The 17848-nt window shown below is 35.6% G+C and overlaps 1 protein-coding gene across 14 annotated transcripts in view; it reads right to left on the bottom strand.

Annotated features, from left to right (window-relative positions):
* The window catches only part of CNKSR2 (connector enhancer of kinase suppressor of Ras 2), a 327007-nt gene that overhangs the window by 113793 nt on the left and 195366 nt on the right, over positions 1-17848 (bottom strand). For 13 of the 14 annotated variants that reach the window (XM_072615299.1, XM_072615298.1, XM_072615297.1 and 10 more), the window contains one exon: positions 17166-17377. The exons of the other annotated variant lie outside the window; for it this stretch is intronic. In XM_072615299.1, coding sequence (XP_072471400.1) covers positions 17166-17377 — 212 coding nt within the window. The remainder of the gene's footprint in view (positions 1-17165; positions 17378-17848) is intronic. 14 annotated transcript variants of the gene reach the window in all.

Raw genomic sequence — 17848 nt, forward strand, 5'->3', positions numbered from 1 at the left:
TGTCCTGTTTCTCAGACACAGCTAATACACACACACACTCACCACACTCATGGTCAGCATTTTGTGTTATTAGCTGTAGATGAAGAAAAGGTACACTGTGATCCAGAAGGTGAAATTAGAAAAGGCGGCCACTGCTTATCTCTCTGTGGCATTTTGCCAGGGAAAGTAGAAGCTAAATAAAGATGGAGAGATAACTAAGCTTTTCTATCTCAGGTATACTGGGGTTTTAAAAATCATCATAGGCTGTGGATGAGTCATAGGATCATAGATTTGAGCTGTCAAGGGGCATTGACATAATCAACCTCCTCAATTTATAAATGAGGAATCTGAAGTCCATAGAGTTTAAGTGACTGGACAAGGGTCACAGAAGTAGCGTCCGTGGTAAGATTGGAACATCTTGTCAACTTCAAGTGCAGTGTTACAAACATTCTCAAACAGGACTGTATTAATAAGAAACTGAGTCACTACACTAGCACTTGAAGTTTCTCCAGCTGGAAAAGAGAGGTATACTATTAATTTCCTTTAGGCACATGGAAAGATTTTTTAGAAGGAAGATGGTGGAAAATTTAGCAGTTTTCCCTGAGGACAGATGTAGATACACTGGACTTAAGAGGAAAAAATATCTAAATTAGCTAGAACATTCTAGCTATTTTGAGTGATCCATACACATTGAAGTTATCAGGGTAGACTTATATGTAGTTGTATATTGTGTTCCCAGTTAGTAATAATAATAAATAGAGGAGGATAGAGGGATAGATAAAGAGATGAATGCTAACTCCTGGAATAGCTATTCATGACAACCACTCAATCTTCTCTTTTAGACAATGTGATATCATCATCATGATAGAAGCATGGCAATATTTTGGTGTCTCCCGTATTATGCAGTCTCTCCTACAGTATGCAGAATCCAGTGAAATGAGACTGTATTAGACTCCATTCCTGGGCAGTTTAATTGCTGCTATCGTGCATTCATTTCAGTCATATCTGACTCTTTGATCCATTTGGAGTTTCCTTGGCAAAGATACTGGAGTAGTTTGCCAGATCATTTTACTGATAAGGAAACCGAGACCAATAAGTTTAAGTGACTTAGCTAGGGTAACCCAGATAGTAAATGTCTGAGGCCATATTTGAATGTATGAATATGAGACTTCCTGATCCCAAGTCCAGTCCTCTATCAACCATACCAACTAGCCCCCAGGCAGTTTAATTACTGAAGTACTAAAAAGTTCTCATTGTAAGCAGTTTCACTTTGAAGGTGGATATCTGGTATGGACCTCAAAGACAGAGTGATGCACTGGCACATTTTAATGCATATTCCTGACAAAACAATCGGAAAGAAAATTATGGTAGAAACTAGAGTTTTAGGAACGTTGTCTGTTTTGTCAAACCAGGGAATTGCAGCAAAATGCTTCTACCAGCTAGTGTATTTGAGAAAAATATGCCATAGGTATCTTCGTGATTATAGTTACGTGATAGCAATGCACAGGATCTGGGGCTACACTATAAAATGCTAGAGTTGCTTTCAACAAATCTGTCACAGAAAGATGGTCAACCTCCTGGTGCCTCTGGAACCAAATTAAAATGTAATTGAGAAATGTTTAACAAAATACATAAAAACATAATTCAACATATCTCATATTAATTGGTGGTCCTCTCAGTCAATATGAGGTTTCAGGAATTGGTTTCTGTGTTCATTTAACACCACCAGAAAGTATACAGGTGTTTATAACTGATACAATATATTGCAAGGTCCCATTTAAATTTTAGAGGTGGTTTATTAATCTAAACTAACATCTGAAAGTTTTAGATATAAAACAAATGAATTTAAGAAAAGTGATTATTCCACATGCCTCTTTCAAGCTGGGTGAACAGCTTTACATTTGATTTAATTTGTGGTATAAATGTATTTGTAGTCAGGGGGTCTGGAGTTCTGTCACCTGTGTGACATTGGGAAAATCACTTCATCTCTCAGAGATTGTTTCCTCATCTGTAAAATGAAGGGGACTAGAAAAGATGATTTCTAAGATTTCTTGCAGTTATAAACCTAAGAACATATGTTTCTGTGAAGTAGGCATGGGGTCAACATGACTCATTTTACAGAAGGCATAGATAAGTGACTTGCCTCAAGTCACAAAGCTAGTCTTGTATTCTATCTTAAAGTCAATCATGGACAGCATGGCTGGAGAAAGACCTAAAAACAAAACTTCTAGCCACTTTCACCCTCATGCTTCACAGATTATGGCTGGCAAATGGATATAGACTGTATCTCACAATATTATTCAACACTGACATTTCAAAAGCATTACATCTATGCCCGTGTCTACAATAAGCCAAGAGAATCACTTGGGGAACAGACCATTCAGTCAAAAAATCATATTTGATTGGGTTTTCATTTGGGACTGAAATATGAAATAGGTTCAATTTCATCTTCAGAATGGACCGACAATTTCAAAATCATGGAGCCAAAAAAATGAGTATCTCCGCTCATTTCAGAGTATTTCATTTGAACAATATTTTATATGAGAGGCAGTGTGATGCAGTGGATTTGGAGTGGGAAAAAAGTAGGTTTACATTCTAAATCTGACACATAGTTTCTGTGTGACCATACTAGCTAGTCGCTTAATGTCTCAGTGCTCCACTGGTTGCTGCTCTACATGGTAGTGGGAGTTTCCATAGTAATTCCCAACACAAATGAAAGCATGGGACTAAAAAAAAAGTCACCTCTTTCTTAATATAGACATGTCTACATATAGTTAAATTTAGTTAATTTTATCTATGTCAGTTATGTCTATATTAATATATCAATGCCTGTATATATCAATCTACTTTATTCTTCTATATTAGGGCAACTAGGTGGTGCAGTGGATAGAGCACCTATATATTTTTCTATATATTTTCCAAATAATATCAAATGTCATTTGATATTAAATATCACATAGATATTTGTTTATGTCAGTTGTATCTATTTATTTATTATCTCCATTTCTCTGTGTCTTTCTCTATTTTATCTGCACATTTGTCCACTTCATATCTATCTATATACGCCAATTATATTGACATTATAGCCATATCTAGATGTTATCCTCTCCATAGTTTCTCTTATTATCTCTATATAGATACATATATTTTGTATCTGTATTAATTATATTTATGTCTGTTATATTTATATGTCATCTATTTTCTATCATCTATTCATTTATCATTGCACTTCTCTGGTTAGAGGGATTCCATTTTCCAAGATTCACATCACTTCTGGAAACCTTCTGAAGTGGATATGAGCCGTAGTGTCTCTCTCTCTGCAATGAATTATAATTTATATCCCTTCTATGCCCATAACTGGCTGGGGGGAGCACCCTAATTGACACTTGAGCTATAATATGAGGCATAGGAAGGCCACTATGTCTCCTGTTTTATGGAAGGCATACAGTTTTGGCATTCATGATAAGAAAAAAGTCATTTAAAATTCTGGATCTTGGCAGAGTGATAGATAATATAAGCCACGTAGAGTATTTCTATCTGAATATGAAAGCAGAACACTGCACAAGAAATTGAGAAAAAGAGATGGCTGTAATTAAAATATTACTTTTGAAAGACATGGAGCTCTTTTTTTATAAAGCTACAGAAACATCAGTGTTGGAAAGTAATATTCAAAAGTAAACACATTATTTGTGCAGCTACAAAAGATGCTGATGGTTAGCCTCTTATTTCATATTTTATTACATTAAAAGTTTGCAACACAAAATTAATAAAAGATTTACACAAAGTAATAAGAAAAATTCCAGTATAAATGACAAATCTTGAGAGTTTGGAATACAATGAATGATTTAAAGTCTTTCCAACTTGAAACATATAGATTATGTTAATATGATTTGCCAACTTACCTATATTTAGGTGCAATTGGAACCCCTAATAGAATTTTTAAAAATTCATTGAAAAATGAAATAGTCTATTATTCCTAGGATTCTAGGCATTAGGGCTATCTCAAATCATAATGTTACCGTTTTATTTTGAATGAACCTCTATAAAACTGAATAAAATGTTAGCTTTAAGAGTTAATTCACATGAATCCCATTCTAGCATGCTTTACATTTTGCATTTCTTTGTGATCTGTTATCACATGCATACTAGATCTAATTTCCTAGGGGTCCTCATGTTGTATTTACTCACAGCTCTACTCCCTTGACAAGATGGCACAGCATTATAGTATGCAAGAACACCCTATTACAAGACGAAAACAATAAAAGTAACCCTTTCACAAAGCTTCATCTCAATGAGTCCTACTTAATGGGCAAGCACGTTTTGCTAAAGATCTGCAAGGTGGTCAGCTATTTTTCTATTCCATGTGGCTGGCATAGTGAATAAAATCTCCCTAGACTGGGAAAATGCTCAAATACATATAAAAAATAGCTAGAAGATAAATGTAATTGCTATTTTCTGCTTACAAGATGTTTAGCCAGGTTGCTCCGTTTGGAAAACATTTCTATTGCTGATCAAAAGAAAGAAAGATAAGGAAATGATTTGTTTCTGTAACCTCATTTCCATACACTGCAGCTCTACTATAAAAAGAAATTAAATTAGTCTGCCATGTTTTGCTCTTCCAAAAGACATGGTGATTATTCTACAGCAGCTTGTATACTTCTTGATGACAGAAAATTGTTTTTTTCTTAATTCTAGCATTTTTCTACCTATTGATTTTGATCCAATCAGTCTTTAATTTCTACTCAATTTTGGTTCCACTGTAACTTAGTGGGAATAGTGTTTGTTCTTTCCCAGTCTTTCTAAGATTCCCTTTGATTTCTTGAAAAAAAACACGGTGAATAGGTCTATTAATTATTCAAATATATCTTTAGCCAAGGTGTTTAGAACACTGGCTATGGAAATTAGAAGGCTGGCATTTGACTCCCAGTTTGGTCACTAACCAGTCACATGACCCAGGACAAGTCACTTAACCAGTCTCTGAACTTCTGTTTTCTCTCCTTTAATATAAAGGAGATGATCTCCAAAGTTGCTTCTAGCTAGCTCTAAATGAAACGATATAATGCTCAACTGACCTGATGAGATCTAGTTTGGTCTAGTCAGTCTTTTCCCTTTTTTTATTTTGACCTTTTAAAACTACTGAAATTTGCTCCAGTCAATTCTTAGCTTTTTATATTTTTGTCAAAGGCTAAATAAAGAAATAAAGCCTTCCCTGGAAGCACTCCACTTCTGAATGGATTGTCTAACTTTGTGGAACTCAGAACACATTTGTTTTTCCATAGGAAAAAATGTGATGAATGGTGGTGAGATTTCTAGACCTGAGCACAAAATTCTCCTTAAACCACAGTGTATCTAAAATATAGCAGTAATAGAATAGTATTCCTTCAACTAATCCTAATCCAACTAACTCTATTACATTTTTTTCTCCTGGAAAACATATTAGAAGCCTCAAAAAGCATGTATTTAAAATATCTGGTCTAGGTCTCTCTAACACACATAGATATTATATAGGCACATATATACTGATACTATATATGCATATATACACATACTTGTATGTATATATGTGTCTGTCTACATCTATCTATCATCTATCTATCTTGTCTATCTGAATGTCTGTCTGTCTGTCTCTCTCTCTTTCTATCTATCTACATGTGCTCCTGGAAGTTATGTTATTTTCTTTTTCATTTGAGGCTAACACCATGACTTGAAGAGGGGGTTATTTTTCTGAAATAATCAAACTTTAGAGACACAAAAAACTTATAATTTAGACTATTTTATTTAAACTATATTTAGTTTAGACTACATTTATTATTTAGACTATATTTAATTGGGTAAAGATTTGATGGACATTTCTCCCTCTATGAACTCTTTTTCACATAATTGAAAGATTTATTTATTTACTACAGAGATGCAGGATAATTCTTTAGACATTTCAACAAATTTATAACTAGGCAAATTTACAGCATACGGGGCTTTATTTTCCCCTTAGTGAGTGTTTATAATGCTATAATATTTAAAGGCAAGTTGTTCCCAATAGATTTCTCTAGGTGGAGGAGGCAACATTGGGATTTAGTTCAAATCCTGGCTGTCATTTGCTACCTGTGTAATCTTGGGCAAGTCACTGAGTTTACATGGGCCTCAGGTTCCTCATCTGTAAAATGATGGGAGTGGAGAGCCTGGGAGAGCCTGTGGAGAGCCATTCTGTTCCAAATCACTGATGCTATGCCAGGTGACAAAGGGTGAGGGAACAAGTATTTATACAATATGTGCAAGGCACTGTGCTAAGGGCTTCTTTCTTTCTTCTTTTCTTTCTTTCTTTCTTTCTTTCCATCTTTCTTTCTTTCTCTCTTTCTTTCTTTCTTTCTTTCTTTCTTTCTTTCTTTCTTTCTTTCTTTCTTTCTTTCTTTCTTTCTTTCTTTCTTTCTTTCTTTCTTTCTTTCTTTTCTTTCTTAAAACAAATATATTTCAGTTGATCCTTATGATAAGCCTGGAATGTAAGTGCTACTATTGCTAAAAATTTACAGATGAGGAAACTGAGGCAAACAGTGCTGAGGGTCACAAGGCTAGAATGTGTCTGAGACTGATTTGGATTCAGATCTTCCTGACTCCAGATCTACGGCTCTATCCATTGTACCATTAGCTGTCTATTACAAAAAGGGAAAAGGTTGGAGGTCTTTTTTTAACTCTACATCTTCATAACACAATTTTCTTGATGTTGCAATAGCAATGGGGATTCATGAAATTTTGTATGTGTGTGTGTATTTTTGAAAGAAATTATAACTCTAATTTAGTGTATTTGGTTTCCTTTATAAATTCTATGCACTTTATTTTAGGCATTTATACATCATTCTGAGGAGAGGTCCTTAAGATTTATTGAATTACTAAAGAAGTCATGTCATGGCACAAAAAATGGTTAAGAACTCCTGCCTGTAGCAACAGTTTTCAAAAACACATCTCTAGCTCAGTAGTTCTGAGGACACCCTGGGGCCGTTGTTATGGTAAGGCACTTGAAAATTCACTTTTGTCACCCACTAAGTACTGTCATCCATATCTTTATTTAGCCAATAAAATATGCAGTGTGACTTGGTATTATAAATAGGGAAACATACCTCCTGTGGATTGAATAATGTCTTGCACAGGTATGTATTGTTATTTTTCAAATATATGTAGATGCTATTGTGATGAACAAAAGACAAATGCATTTAAAAAGCTTTACTTAATTAGTTATAATTTTTTGCCATCCTACATTTTCTTAATCAGTAGTTATTATAGCTTCGAACATGTCAGGGACTGAGAAGGGTAAAAGAGTTTTTTGATCATCAAAAAGCTTAGGAATTGTTATTCTTTAGACAGTCTAATTTAGGCAGCAAATGGTAGCTGAACCCAATTATGAGGGTGAATGAGAGTTGGGCTCTGCATTGGTATCATGTCATTTACAGCTTAGAACTCTAACTAAATAGGTTGTTTGTGAATGATGTTTTAAGTCAGTATTGATGGATGAATTTTCTTTTCCTGACTAGTAATGAGAGCAGAATTTCTGATCCTCACCTTTATGCTAATTAATTTGCTTGATAAGTATTATTTCTTTTAATAGTTCAGTGGCTTTTCAGTCTTAATCTTTTCTTTTCCATCAGATCCTACATAAAAGTTCCTCAGACCTAATAAAAACTTCGTTTCTTAAGGTTCATCTCCTTAATTTTAGTGACATCTTTTCTTCCTTGAATTCAGTTATTTTGTGAAATTTTTCCCTCTGGCATTTCCATATACCTTCTTTATTTCTAGCCATTGTTTTATTGCAAAAAAGGAGAGAGGCTAGAAGTATGTTAGTAAATTGTTTACAGGTGTCTAAGACTAAATTGGGGAGACCCAGAATCAAGATATAACTTGCTCCTGGGAGACTCTGCAAGTTTGATCCGAGCATGCAACATTGTGGACATCTCCTCCGGCCTCTTCCTTTCACTTTCTCGGTTGCTATGACCCCATCTTTATGGCACAGCTGAGGGGAAATATAAGGCAAATGTAAGGTTCATTTCCCAGGAAGCATCCTGCAGGATGAAAATTATATGAAGAAAAAGCCTGGATGTTCCCTCTTACAAAATGAAGGACTATTTGAGGAGAAAATGAAAATTCTTCCCTCTTGGCAATTAGGTACCAGCCACTTGAACATTCTTTTACTTTATGTGCTAGGAAATAACCTCAGCAAAATCTACAATCTGCTCGGCAATCTGTGGGTCATGAAACTGCTTTTTTAACAGCTACCTGTACTGTCCGAGTGTACCATTACTGTCATATCTGGTCCCAGGACTACTTTACTAAGCTGACCAAATAGCCCTGATTACAGAAGGCACTATACAAAATTCCAGAGTTATTACAGTGATTGAAGACCAGCGGCATGTTCCATCTATGGAGCATTTTACAGCTGTGCAGCCCTTTACACACATTATCTCCTTTGATCCTTGTCACAACCCTGCGAGTGAGCGAGGCAGTGAAGCTACCAGGAGCCCAGTTTTACAACTGAGGGAACTGAGTCTCAGCTGCCTCAGCTCACATTTCCACTTTAGGGATTTGGTGAATGCATTTCAATTCTAGGTCTGCACCAGCTAACAGGCACATGCTACTTCAAAAGTTGTACCTTTGGCTTCCAATTTCTCTTTCTTTTTTCTCTAGGGGGTGAATGCTTTATCAGTGAGATTCTCAACTCTCCCCACTTTTTCTGTTAGTGGAGATTATACAGTTTCAAAATCATAGAGAGCAGGCTGTGCTATGCTTTTGAAATCAGGAACAAAATAGAACTTGACTGGTTCTACTTGACAAATTTGGAATATGTTACTGGGTTACTGTATTTTCACTGCTCTCAAAGACACAATAAAGAGGTAGATGAGGTAGGAAAGATGTTCCCCTATGCTAAGAATGGGCAGTGAGGTATCCTACATCCCAGCCTAGATGAAACCCATAGGAAAGTAGCTTTGGATCTGGAAGGGACCTTGGTGGCTATTGATTCCAACACTAGTATTTTACAGATGATGAAACAAGCACAGAGAAGTTAAGAGACTTGCCCAGGGTCACAGAGCTCCTAAGTGTCTGAGGCAGGATTTGAGCCCAGATTTTACTGACTCTAGTACAGTACCCTACCCATTATGTGATGTTACCTTAATTCTTAACCATCTGGGGAAGGTTTCCCATCCCTGATAGGGTAATCCAATTCGAGTGCTGAAAATATATTTTTTAAAGAACCTAGTAATTGATATGCATGAAGGAAAAATGGCATTTTATATTCTGTTGTCAAAAATACTCAAATGAAAAATAGGCTTGTGGTTAAATGTCATTGAAATAAATGCATTTCTTCAGTGTACATTAAGATACAACTAAGAAATAGCTTGCTTTGAAGACCAGGAAGGAATTTATTTATTTGGTCTTCATGAAGTCTGAGATTTTTCAATAAGTCAAGGAAGAGTTTTGATTCTTAGCTTCTCAGCCAACACTTTTATGTGTTATTTTGATGAAAACATACTTTCTTTCTAAAAACAATGTCCAATTCCTTCTCAAGGAGAACTGACCAACTGTGACTGCCTTTTGGTGATTTCCAAGACAGCGTGAGCGACTGCAAACAGAACATAGAGGAAAGGCATATATGTAGTGAGTGGATTCATTGCCTTGATAAATGATTCATTGGTAGTTTACTGGTCTCATCCATTTTGAAAGCAGAAGCTTTGGAGCCATAACTAACACTCTGACATAAAGTATAGGTAATTTTAAAAGAAAACCTTTTGCTTTTCCATTTTGCTAAACACATTGAGTGTGTGTGTGTGTGTGTGTGTGTGTGTGTGTGTGTGTGTGTGTACCGATGTTACCATGGAAAACTAAATCACCTTTTTTTTGTCCTCTGTTGCTAACTTAGTTGTCAAAAATCTATTTCAATTTCAATTCATTACAGTAGACCACCTGGTGAAGTACAATGAAACAGGTTTTTATACTAAGTTAGAGGACCTGAATTTGAATCCAGGCTCTGAATTTACTACTCACTTATTACCTGTATGACCTTTAATACATCATCTAATTACTCTGGGCCTTAGTTTCCTATAAAATGAAGGGGTGAGGCAAGATGACCTCTAAGATCTGTTATAAAACAGCAGCTAGAACAATAGCAAAATACACTGTCTGGTTTTAAACAGACCCAGGCAAGGATTAAAATTCTCTAGTTTTTGGAGAAGTACATTAACTCTTTTAGCCAATGAGTTTGCAGTTTAACTCCAGGATTAAGAACTTCTAGCTCGAAATTTCTGTTCTTATGAACTTCTTTGACATGGAGTGCTGGTACTGATGTTTGTTAAAGACCACTAACACCACTGGGTTCTACTAGCCTCAGGTATAGACAGGGGAGAAAGAAAAACAGAAAATGTTTAAAGGGAGAAAACTCAAAAGAGGTTGAGGTAAGAAGAGAGAGTAATAAAAAGGTTTGGATGACAGAGAAAATAGAGGCTAAAAGGAACAAGAAAGGAATATAACCCTGGTGGGTATGGTATGTCATTAACAATTACTTAGGTGTTGCTTTGTGCCAGCTTTATACCCATCTGTCCTGGCTTTCATCTATGCCTCCTTGTTAGCAAACATTTTAGAAAGGAATTAACCAGGATAGTTTTTCATTTTGGTTACTTTTTCAGGAGGAGGTAAGAGAAAGAAAACCTTAAAAAAGTGTGTCTTTTAATCCTTCTGGAATTTTCTACCCCATCACATACTGATGGACTATAATCTACAATAAAGATAGTGAAGGTATTTTTCTCTTTCCATCTGGAGTATTGATTAGAAAGGTGTTGGGAGAATATTATAGATGAATTAGGCTGAAAAACTCAGTATAAGTTGGATCATGCCTCCTCTATTTGTTGCCTTATTTTTTAACTTTATATATTTGTAAAAACAACTCATTTGTAGAGTCAAAGAAATATTTTGTGTTGAAGAATCAAACTTGGCATATAGCTTTAGTGCTATGTGGTATAAATTTAGGGAATGTCCTTTCATAATTGAATCTGCTTTCACCAGTCTAGCCATTCATTCATTCATTCAACTAAAATTTATTAAACACGTATTTTAAATAAGACAAGATCCTTATCTTCAGGGAGCTTTTAGACTGGAAAGGTAGCATAAGACATAGACAAAATAAAAGAGCATGTGAGAAGTACATTGTCAAATGGGAGGATCAGGGAAATGTTTCATGAAGAAAGAAGTATTTGAATTGGGACATAAAGGATAGATAGAATTTTGGTATCCTGGCATTTCTGGTATAGAGGACAATTCAAACAAAATCACAAAAATGGGGAATGAGTAATTGTTTGACTTGAGCATAAGCTGTTAAAGGAGTGTAGATCAGGACCCCTGAATCAGATTCTTCTCGGTGTTTTCCTGTGAGTAAAATACTCAAGACATTGAATCTACTAATATACACTTTGTATTACACTAAACGGTCTACTAGACAATACCTCTAAGAGCCTAACTCACTCCCAAAGAATTAACGGCAATGATGGAACCCATTATTAATGGAAAAGGAAATACTGCAAAACCACAATTTCTTTTCTGAATTTCTAACAAATTTACCAAACTCAAGTTAAAATGTCTATGATTGTCCAAGGAATGTTTTTTAACATTTTTCCCCTACCGTAAGGAGAAATGAACATACTTGATATTTAAATTTAGGTTCATTCCAGTAACTTGGGGATAACCTGTTAGACATATCCATTCCACATTTGCTAGAAGGGTCATTTGGATGAGGCTTCATGTTTGTTCAGTATCACAGAGTAATTTGAATGTCAATCTTTGGTAATTTAGATTGCAGATGAAGATCTATGTTAACATAAGCACCAAAATATAGGTCTATCATCAAGAAATTTATTTGCTACTGGTCCGTTTCTGGAGTCCCTACTTATACAAAACCTGACAGGAAAGGGTCACTAAATAGATTTCATACCTTTTATATTTAAAAACAACTTCTTTTCATACTTTTCACTGAGAATCTGGATGGCTTGTGATAGTATCTAAGATATAGAATGTAGGTATGAAAAGAGACTTTAATACTAGGAAATCTGTCATATTCTCTCTTTCCCTTACAAAGCTTTAGGTTTATTTGACTTTAGCCTGGAAGTTCTACCTAAAATAGAGCTGGTACAGAATAAGCTGCAGGAAAAGTATTAAAAATGGCGTGATTTAGCTCAGAGGATATATATATATATATATATATATATATATATATATGATCATGGATTTTTATATTTTTATATATAGAATCATGGATTATATATAAGATCTGGAAGGGAACTTCGAAGCTATCAAAAGTCCAATACTTGATGAATACAAGTCCAATATTTATAGAAGAGGAAACTGAAACCCTGAGAGGCTAAGTAACTTACCATGGGTCTCATGAGTAGTAAGTGAAATATATTGACTTCAAGTAAGATTTGAAATCAGAAAATCTGATTCAAATCACTGTATTGTACTGCCTCCTCAAATCATCACATCGCACGATACATTGGTTGTGAATAGGAGCTTAAAGTGGCCGCAGGGATAGGCTTCATTCTCAATCATTGACTGAATCAAGGGGGTAAAACAGTTAACAATTATATTAAGCCTCACTTGGGCGCCTTCCTGACGATTAGGCTTTGGCAGTCCTCTTTAGCACTTTTCTTGTTATTACTAATTCATACATCAGAATTTTGCTGTCATTGGCACCTACTTGATGGTGTTCACCTGATGTTTTAAGTGCTCTAACCTGAATGGGTGACATCTTAACTATCTCTGATTACTATTTCTAGTTAAATCATTAACCAAAGTTTCAAGATCCCACCAGAGTTTCGCCTCATCCTTCATATTCTGTTGATCTCAGCTACAATTGGATTTCCCCCTTCCAAATAAAAGTGAGAGTTAATTAATTATTATGTTTCAGGCACTATGCTAAATGATTTGCATATATTATCTCATTTGATCCTCATGAGAACCTTGGGATATAGATACTGTTATTAATCACTTCCATTTTACAGTTGAGGAAATTTAGAGATTAAGTGACTTGACTAGGGACACAGAGCTAATAAGTATCTGAGGCTGGACTAGAACTCAGGTCTTCTTGACTCCAGACCTAAGGCTGTACTGACTGTGCCACTAACTGCTGTAAAAGTTACTTGGCATAACATTGCAGCAGTCTATCTACTTTAATAATTTATTACTTATATTTGATGAGAGTATAAAGAGAAGGACTCTTTGAACTGGACCTGTGATTTCAGTGGGGAAGGAAACTCTTCATCAATGGCGATTGGGATTACTCTGCAACTTATAGTATTATTAAAGTTGACTGGGGCACTAAAGAGTTGTCATGAGGCACTTGCCCATGATCAAATGGCCAGTATATGTTAGAAATAAGACTTGAACCCAGGTCTTCCTGTTTTGGGAAGCTGTCTCTAGCTTTCCTCCCTTGGTTCCTTTAAGGGATAGAAAAACATAGGAAAAAATTTCAAAATTTCCTATAATGAACAAAGATTTGTTGTTCCATTGTTTTCCAGTCTTGTCTGACTCTTCCTGACCCACTTGTGATTTTCTTGGTAAAGATACTGGAGCAATTTACGATTTCCTTCTCTAGCTCATTTTATAGATGAGGAAATTGAGGCAAGCAAGGTTAAGTGACTTGCCCAAGGTCACACAGCTAAGAGTGTCTGAAACCAGATTTAGGAAGATGAGTATTCATGACTCCAGGCTGACACAGCACTCACTCTATCTGCTGCACCACCTAGCTGCTCCACTGAACAATGATAATATGAATCAAAATTAGTCCAAGAAAGACCCGATATGAAAATATTGATATTAGTAGAAATAATATCTACTGATTAGCTTACTTAGACATGCAGCTGTTTGTTGTATATATTTGATTCTGAGTTATGCTGAGATTCTGAGATATATTCTGACACAAAGAATTTGCTGTTATAACTTGGGTAGAATTTTTTTGTGAATCACGCTGTTTGACTCTTAACTTTGCACCTGCTTGAAGTTAAACCCAGCCTCCTTTCTTTAGATAATCTCATACATAAGATCAAGGTTTTTAAGGACTCTGTATATGCTTTACGTCTTTTAAATGTCTCAATAAAGATGTCAAGATCAGCTTGATTTCTCTTTTCCCCAGTTTTGAAGGTAAGGCACTATCCACTGGATAAGGTCTATCAGAAGTGTGAGACAAGTGTGGGTTAGTGAAAAAGAAAATTGTTAGATTATCCAGGATGGGAAACTGGCAGTCTTGAGGCCACATGTGACCTTGTAGTTCCTTAAATATGGCCTTTTGACTGAATCCAATCCAAAAGTCCCACTTAAGGATCTAGAGGGCCACAGGTTTCTCACCTATGTTTAGACACATGGTGGTGAGCACAACTGTTTTCCATTGGGTTGTCCCAAATTAATGTCTTAGTCTTAAAAATCAGAGTAGCTCTGGCAAGTAAGGTTAGCTTTGAGAACGATTAGTATGGAGGAGAGAGGATGAGTTTAATCTAGCAAACTGTAAAGAAGGAGCAAATGATTGATTCAGGTAAGCTTCAAGAACACAGTATGGAGAGAGACAGGGAACTATGGAAAAAATACCAGAATCATCTAACTGGCCGAATGAGCAAAGGCCATATAGTGACAACCAATACAATGATGATATTCTATTGGCCTGAGCATCTGTTCTAAATAGTTATCTCTTTCTTATGAAATTTGCCTTTGGATATTTGGACTTTGGGCATCTCCTTTCTGTTTATCTCTTATTTTATCCTTTTATCAGTCATTTGTGTGTATGTCTTCCCTCCTCAGTTTCCCATTAGGATGTAAACTCCTTGATGATACAATCTGTATGTTTTGAATTTTGATTCCACAGACAACAGCACCATTCAGTATTCACTTAATCAATGATTGTATAATCAAATTGATTAGGAAAAGCTCAGGAGAAATAGGATACTGAAGATAAAGAATGATTGCATGGCTAGATGTTTATAGTTAATCATAATATAGGGTGTGTCAAAAGTCTTAGGGCATTATGAAGCTTTAATAGCTTTGATCACCCTGTACAGAAAGTTACTGTGATTAGGACAATGGGGAAGACTTAGGGGTAGGTGGGGATCTTAGTGTCCGACTTGGTCTACACTGAAGACATAGAACAAAAAGTAGCAACCCCTTGCACAGGTGAAACCAAGGTTTCTCTCAGTCAGAGCCAAGAAAATAATGTCCATTGCAAGTAGTCCTGTAGCTCTTATGGAAGGTCTAGACATCCTCTGGTGTAGGTAGGGCCCTGGTCTGGAGAGACCTTTAGGGGCACAAAGAGAAAACAGAATAAACGCTAACAATCTGGTTGCAAATATCAATATCTTAATCTGGAGGGAATTTTTTATTTTTTTTCAGGAGATGGGCTCATGGAAATCTCTTCCTTAGGGTCAATAACTGTTGCTTCCAGTGTGGAGACTCACTAGAGGATTGAACCTTGTGATCCTTCCCCTACCAACATAAAACTGAAGTTTTATCGTACTGGATGGGGCAAGACGTATGTGTGAGGGTGGGTGGGTGGAGAAAGAGGTATAGATCCATAAGGCTGGAATTCCACAGAGCTGGGGAGACAATGTAACTATTGCTGACTTTGGGATCTGTGGGTAGGCATAAAAATTATAGGAGGAGTCCCCAAAGTCTTATTGCAGCTTTAAACTTCAGTAACTGAGAATGTACATTTCAACTGTACATTTTTAATTCATGACAAATACCAGACAGTTTATAAACTCTGGTAAAACAGTACAAGGGAGCTAAGGTTTTTTTCTTTTTTTGTAAAGTACATATCAAATCCTGACTCTTCTTTAGGAGAGTAACATAGCATAGCATCACAGAACATGAAACAATGTTTTTCTCTTTTTTAGGGTGGGAGGTAATGGTCCAAAAGATATATCTCTGACAGGTAGATAGAATTCTGTATTGACACATTTAAAGTAAAATAGGAATTGTGTTATTGTTGTTCTAAGATTTCAAGAAAATCCCAGGCTCAAAAGTATATTTTGATCTCACAAACATTTCTGCTGAGCTCTTTTCTGAGTAAATAATTTTGAAATTGGGGATACTAAAACAAAGCTATAGTAGCAAATCCCACAAAAACTTCAATCTGTTTTCTATTGTATTGGTTTCAGAAGTTAAAAAATATTAGTATTACTCCTTTCCATCCCTTAGGCAGAGTTTTGAACAGATTCCTCATTTTTTTTTTACTTCTTTGGCAACCCCCAAAAGTGTATAAAATCAAAGAATGCACTATATCTGTAATAGACTCTTCTACTTCCTTTTGCAGTTCTAAGCATCTTTTGTAACACATCATTCTGTTTTAAGAATAAGAAAGTCATGCATGTCATGTGTTGTTTGAGTGTTAGTGGCTTTAGGTTCTTGTCAAGCATCTCAAGAAAGGACTGTAACATACTTGACACATAGAATAGGAATGTTCAAAGAAATGAGAATTTCATTAAGTATTGGACAAGTAATTTCTTATCTTAATGATCACACATTTTCTCTAAACACGTCAATTTCTATAATTTTTTTAAAGCAAATCTTGGAATAATTATGAAAGTGGTGACGTATCTAGGATTTAGTGCAAGAAGCAGATAGTAGGTCCTCAATATTTGTATGAATGAATAGGACAAATCTTAAACTCCCTTTGATAAGATTTCTTTGCACATTTAAATGTGCAAAGGAGAATATAATTGCTCACACAAAGCAAAAAGTGTGAAGAATTATATTCTCCTTTGCACATTTAATGGGTTCCTTTAAAAAAAAAAGAATTCAGAACAGATGAAATCTTAAATTACTCTGATTTTTGTGTCTACTGACACAAGTCAAATGCTAGAAGATGTTGAGAAAATCCGAGGTTCAGCAACATCCTTCTAACTACACATATTTCTACTCATGGAAAATGGGTGCTTTAGGGAACAATTAATAAGCTCATCATTTCAGTTATAGATCATGTTTCTCACTCGGTGGAATAAATCATGTCTGACAAAAGAAAATAAAATCAACAGCAGGTCAATTAAATATATACAGATAAGCTATCTACTTCATCAAAAGTTGTCCCAAAACCCCAAGTCAATGTTTTCCTTGAGTCTGATGGGAATACCAGCTACAGCATGCCTACCAAAACTTTAGAGAGAATAAAAAATGATTACCATAAGTTGGAGTGCTTTCTCTTCTTCCTTGACTGCTTGATCTTCCTTTATCATATTCATAGCAATATAAAACTGCATCTTCTTCGACCACATTAAATCTCTTCCGATATTCCTGGTCAAGAAATGAATTTGGAGATTCGGATCCCTTATGCACTGGCTTGCCCACTAGGTGCCTACTGAGATCATCACAAGGAAGGTTTCCTTTTTCATCCCTGGAGTGGGAATGAGGGAGAATGAAAAGGAGATTTGGAAGAGAGTGGAAAAAAAGGTAAAAAGAGTGGAGAGAAAGAGAAATCGCAATAAAAAATATCTTTTATTTATATAGTGCTTCACATCCTTTCATATACCTTCTCTAATATTCAAAACAGCCCCATGAGGTAGGTAGGGCAAGTATTATAATCTTTATAGTGGAGGAATCTGAAGGTTAGAGAGGTAAAAGAATTTTCTCCAGTTTCCGAATTGGAACTCAGGTCTTATCATGCCTGCTTCTCTGCTCCTTTATCTTCCTCTATACATAGCAAGCAACATTTTTAGGACATAAGAATATACTATTATGATCAAGAAAGCAAAAAGAACTTTAGAACCGTTGTTATACAGTTCAAATTCTTTAGCTATAACTCTCTAGTTCTGCCAGCTCTGATGCAGATTCAGTCCTACTTATATTCCTATTATTTTACTTAAAG

The sequence above is a fragment of the Notamacropus eugenii genome, chromosome 5 (genome assembly GCF_028372415.1).
Source record: "Notamacropus eugenii isolate mMacEug1 chromosome 5, mMacEug1.pri_v2, whole genome shotgun sequence".
In the NCBI taxonomy this organism is placed as follows: Eukaryota; Metazoa; Chordata; class Mammalia; order Diprotodontia; family Macropodidae; genus Notamacropus; species Notamacropus eugenii.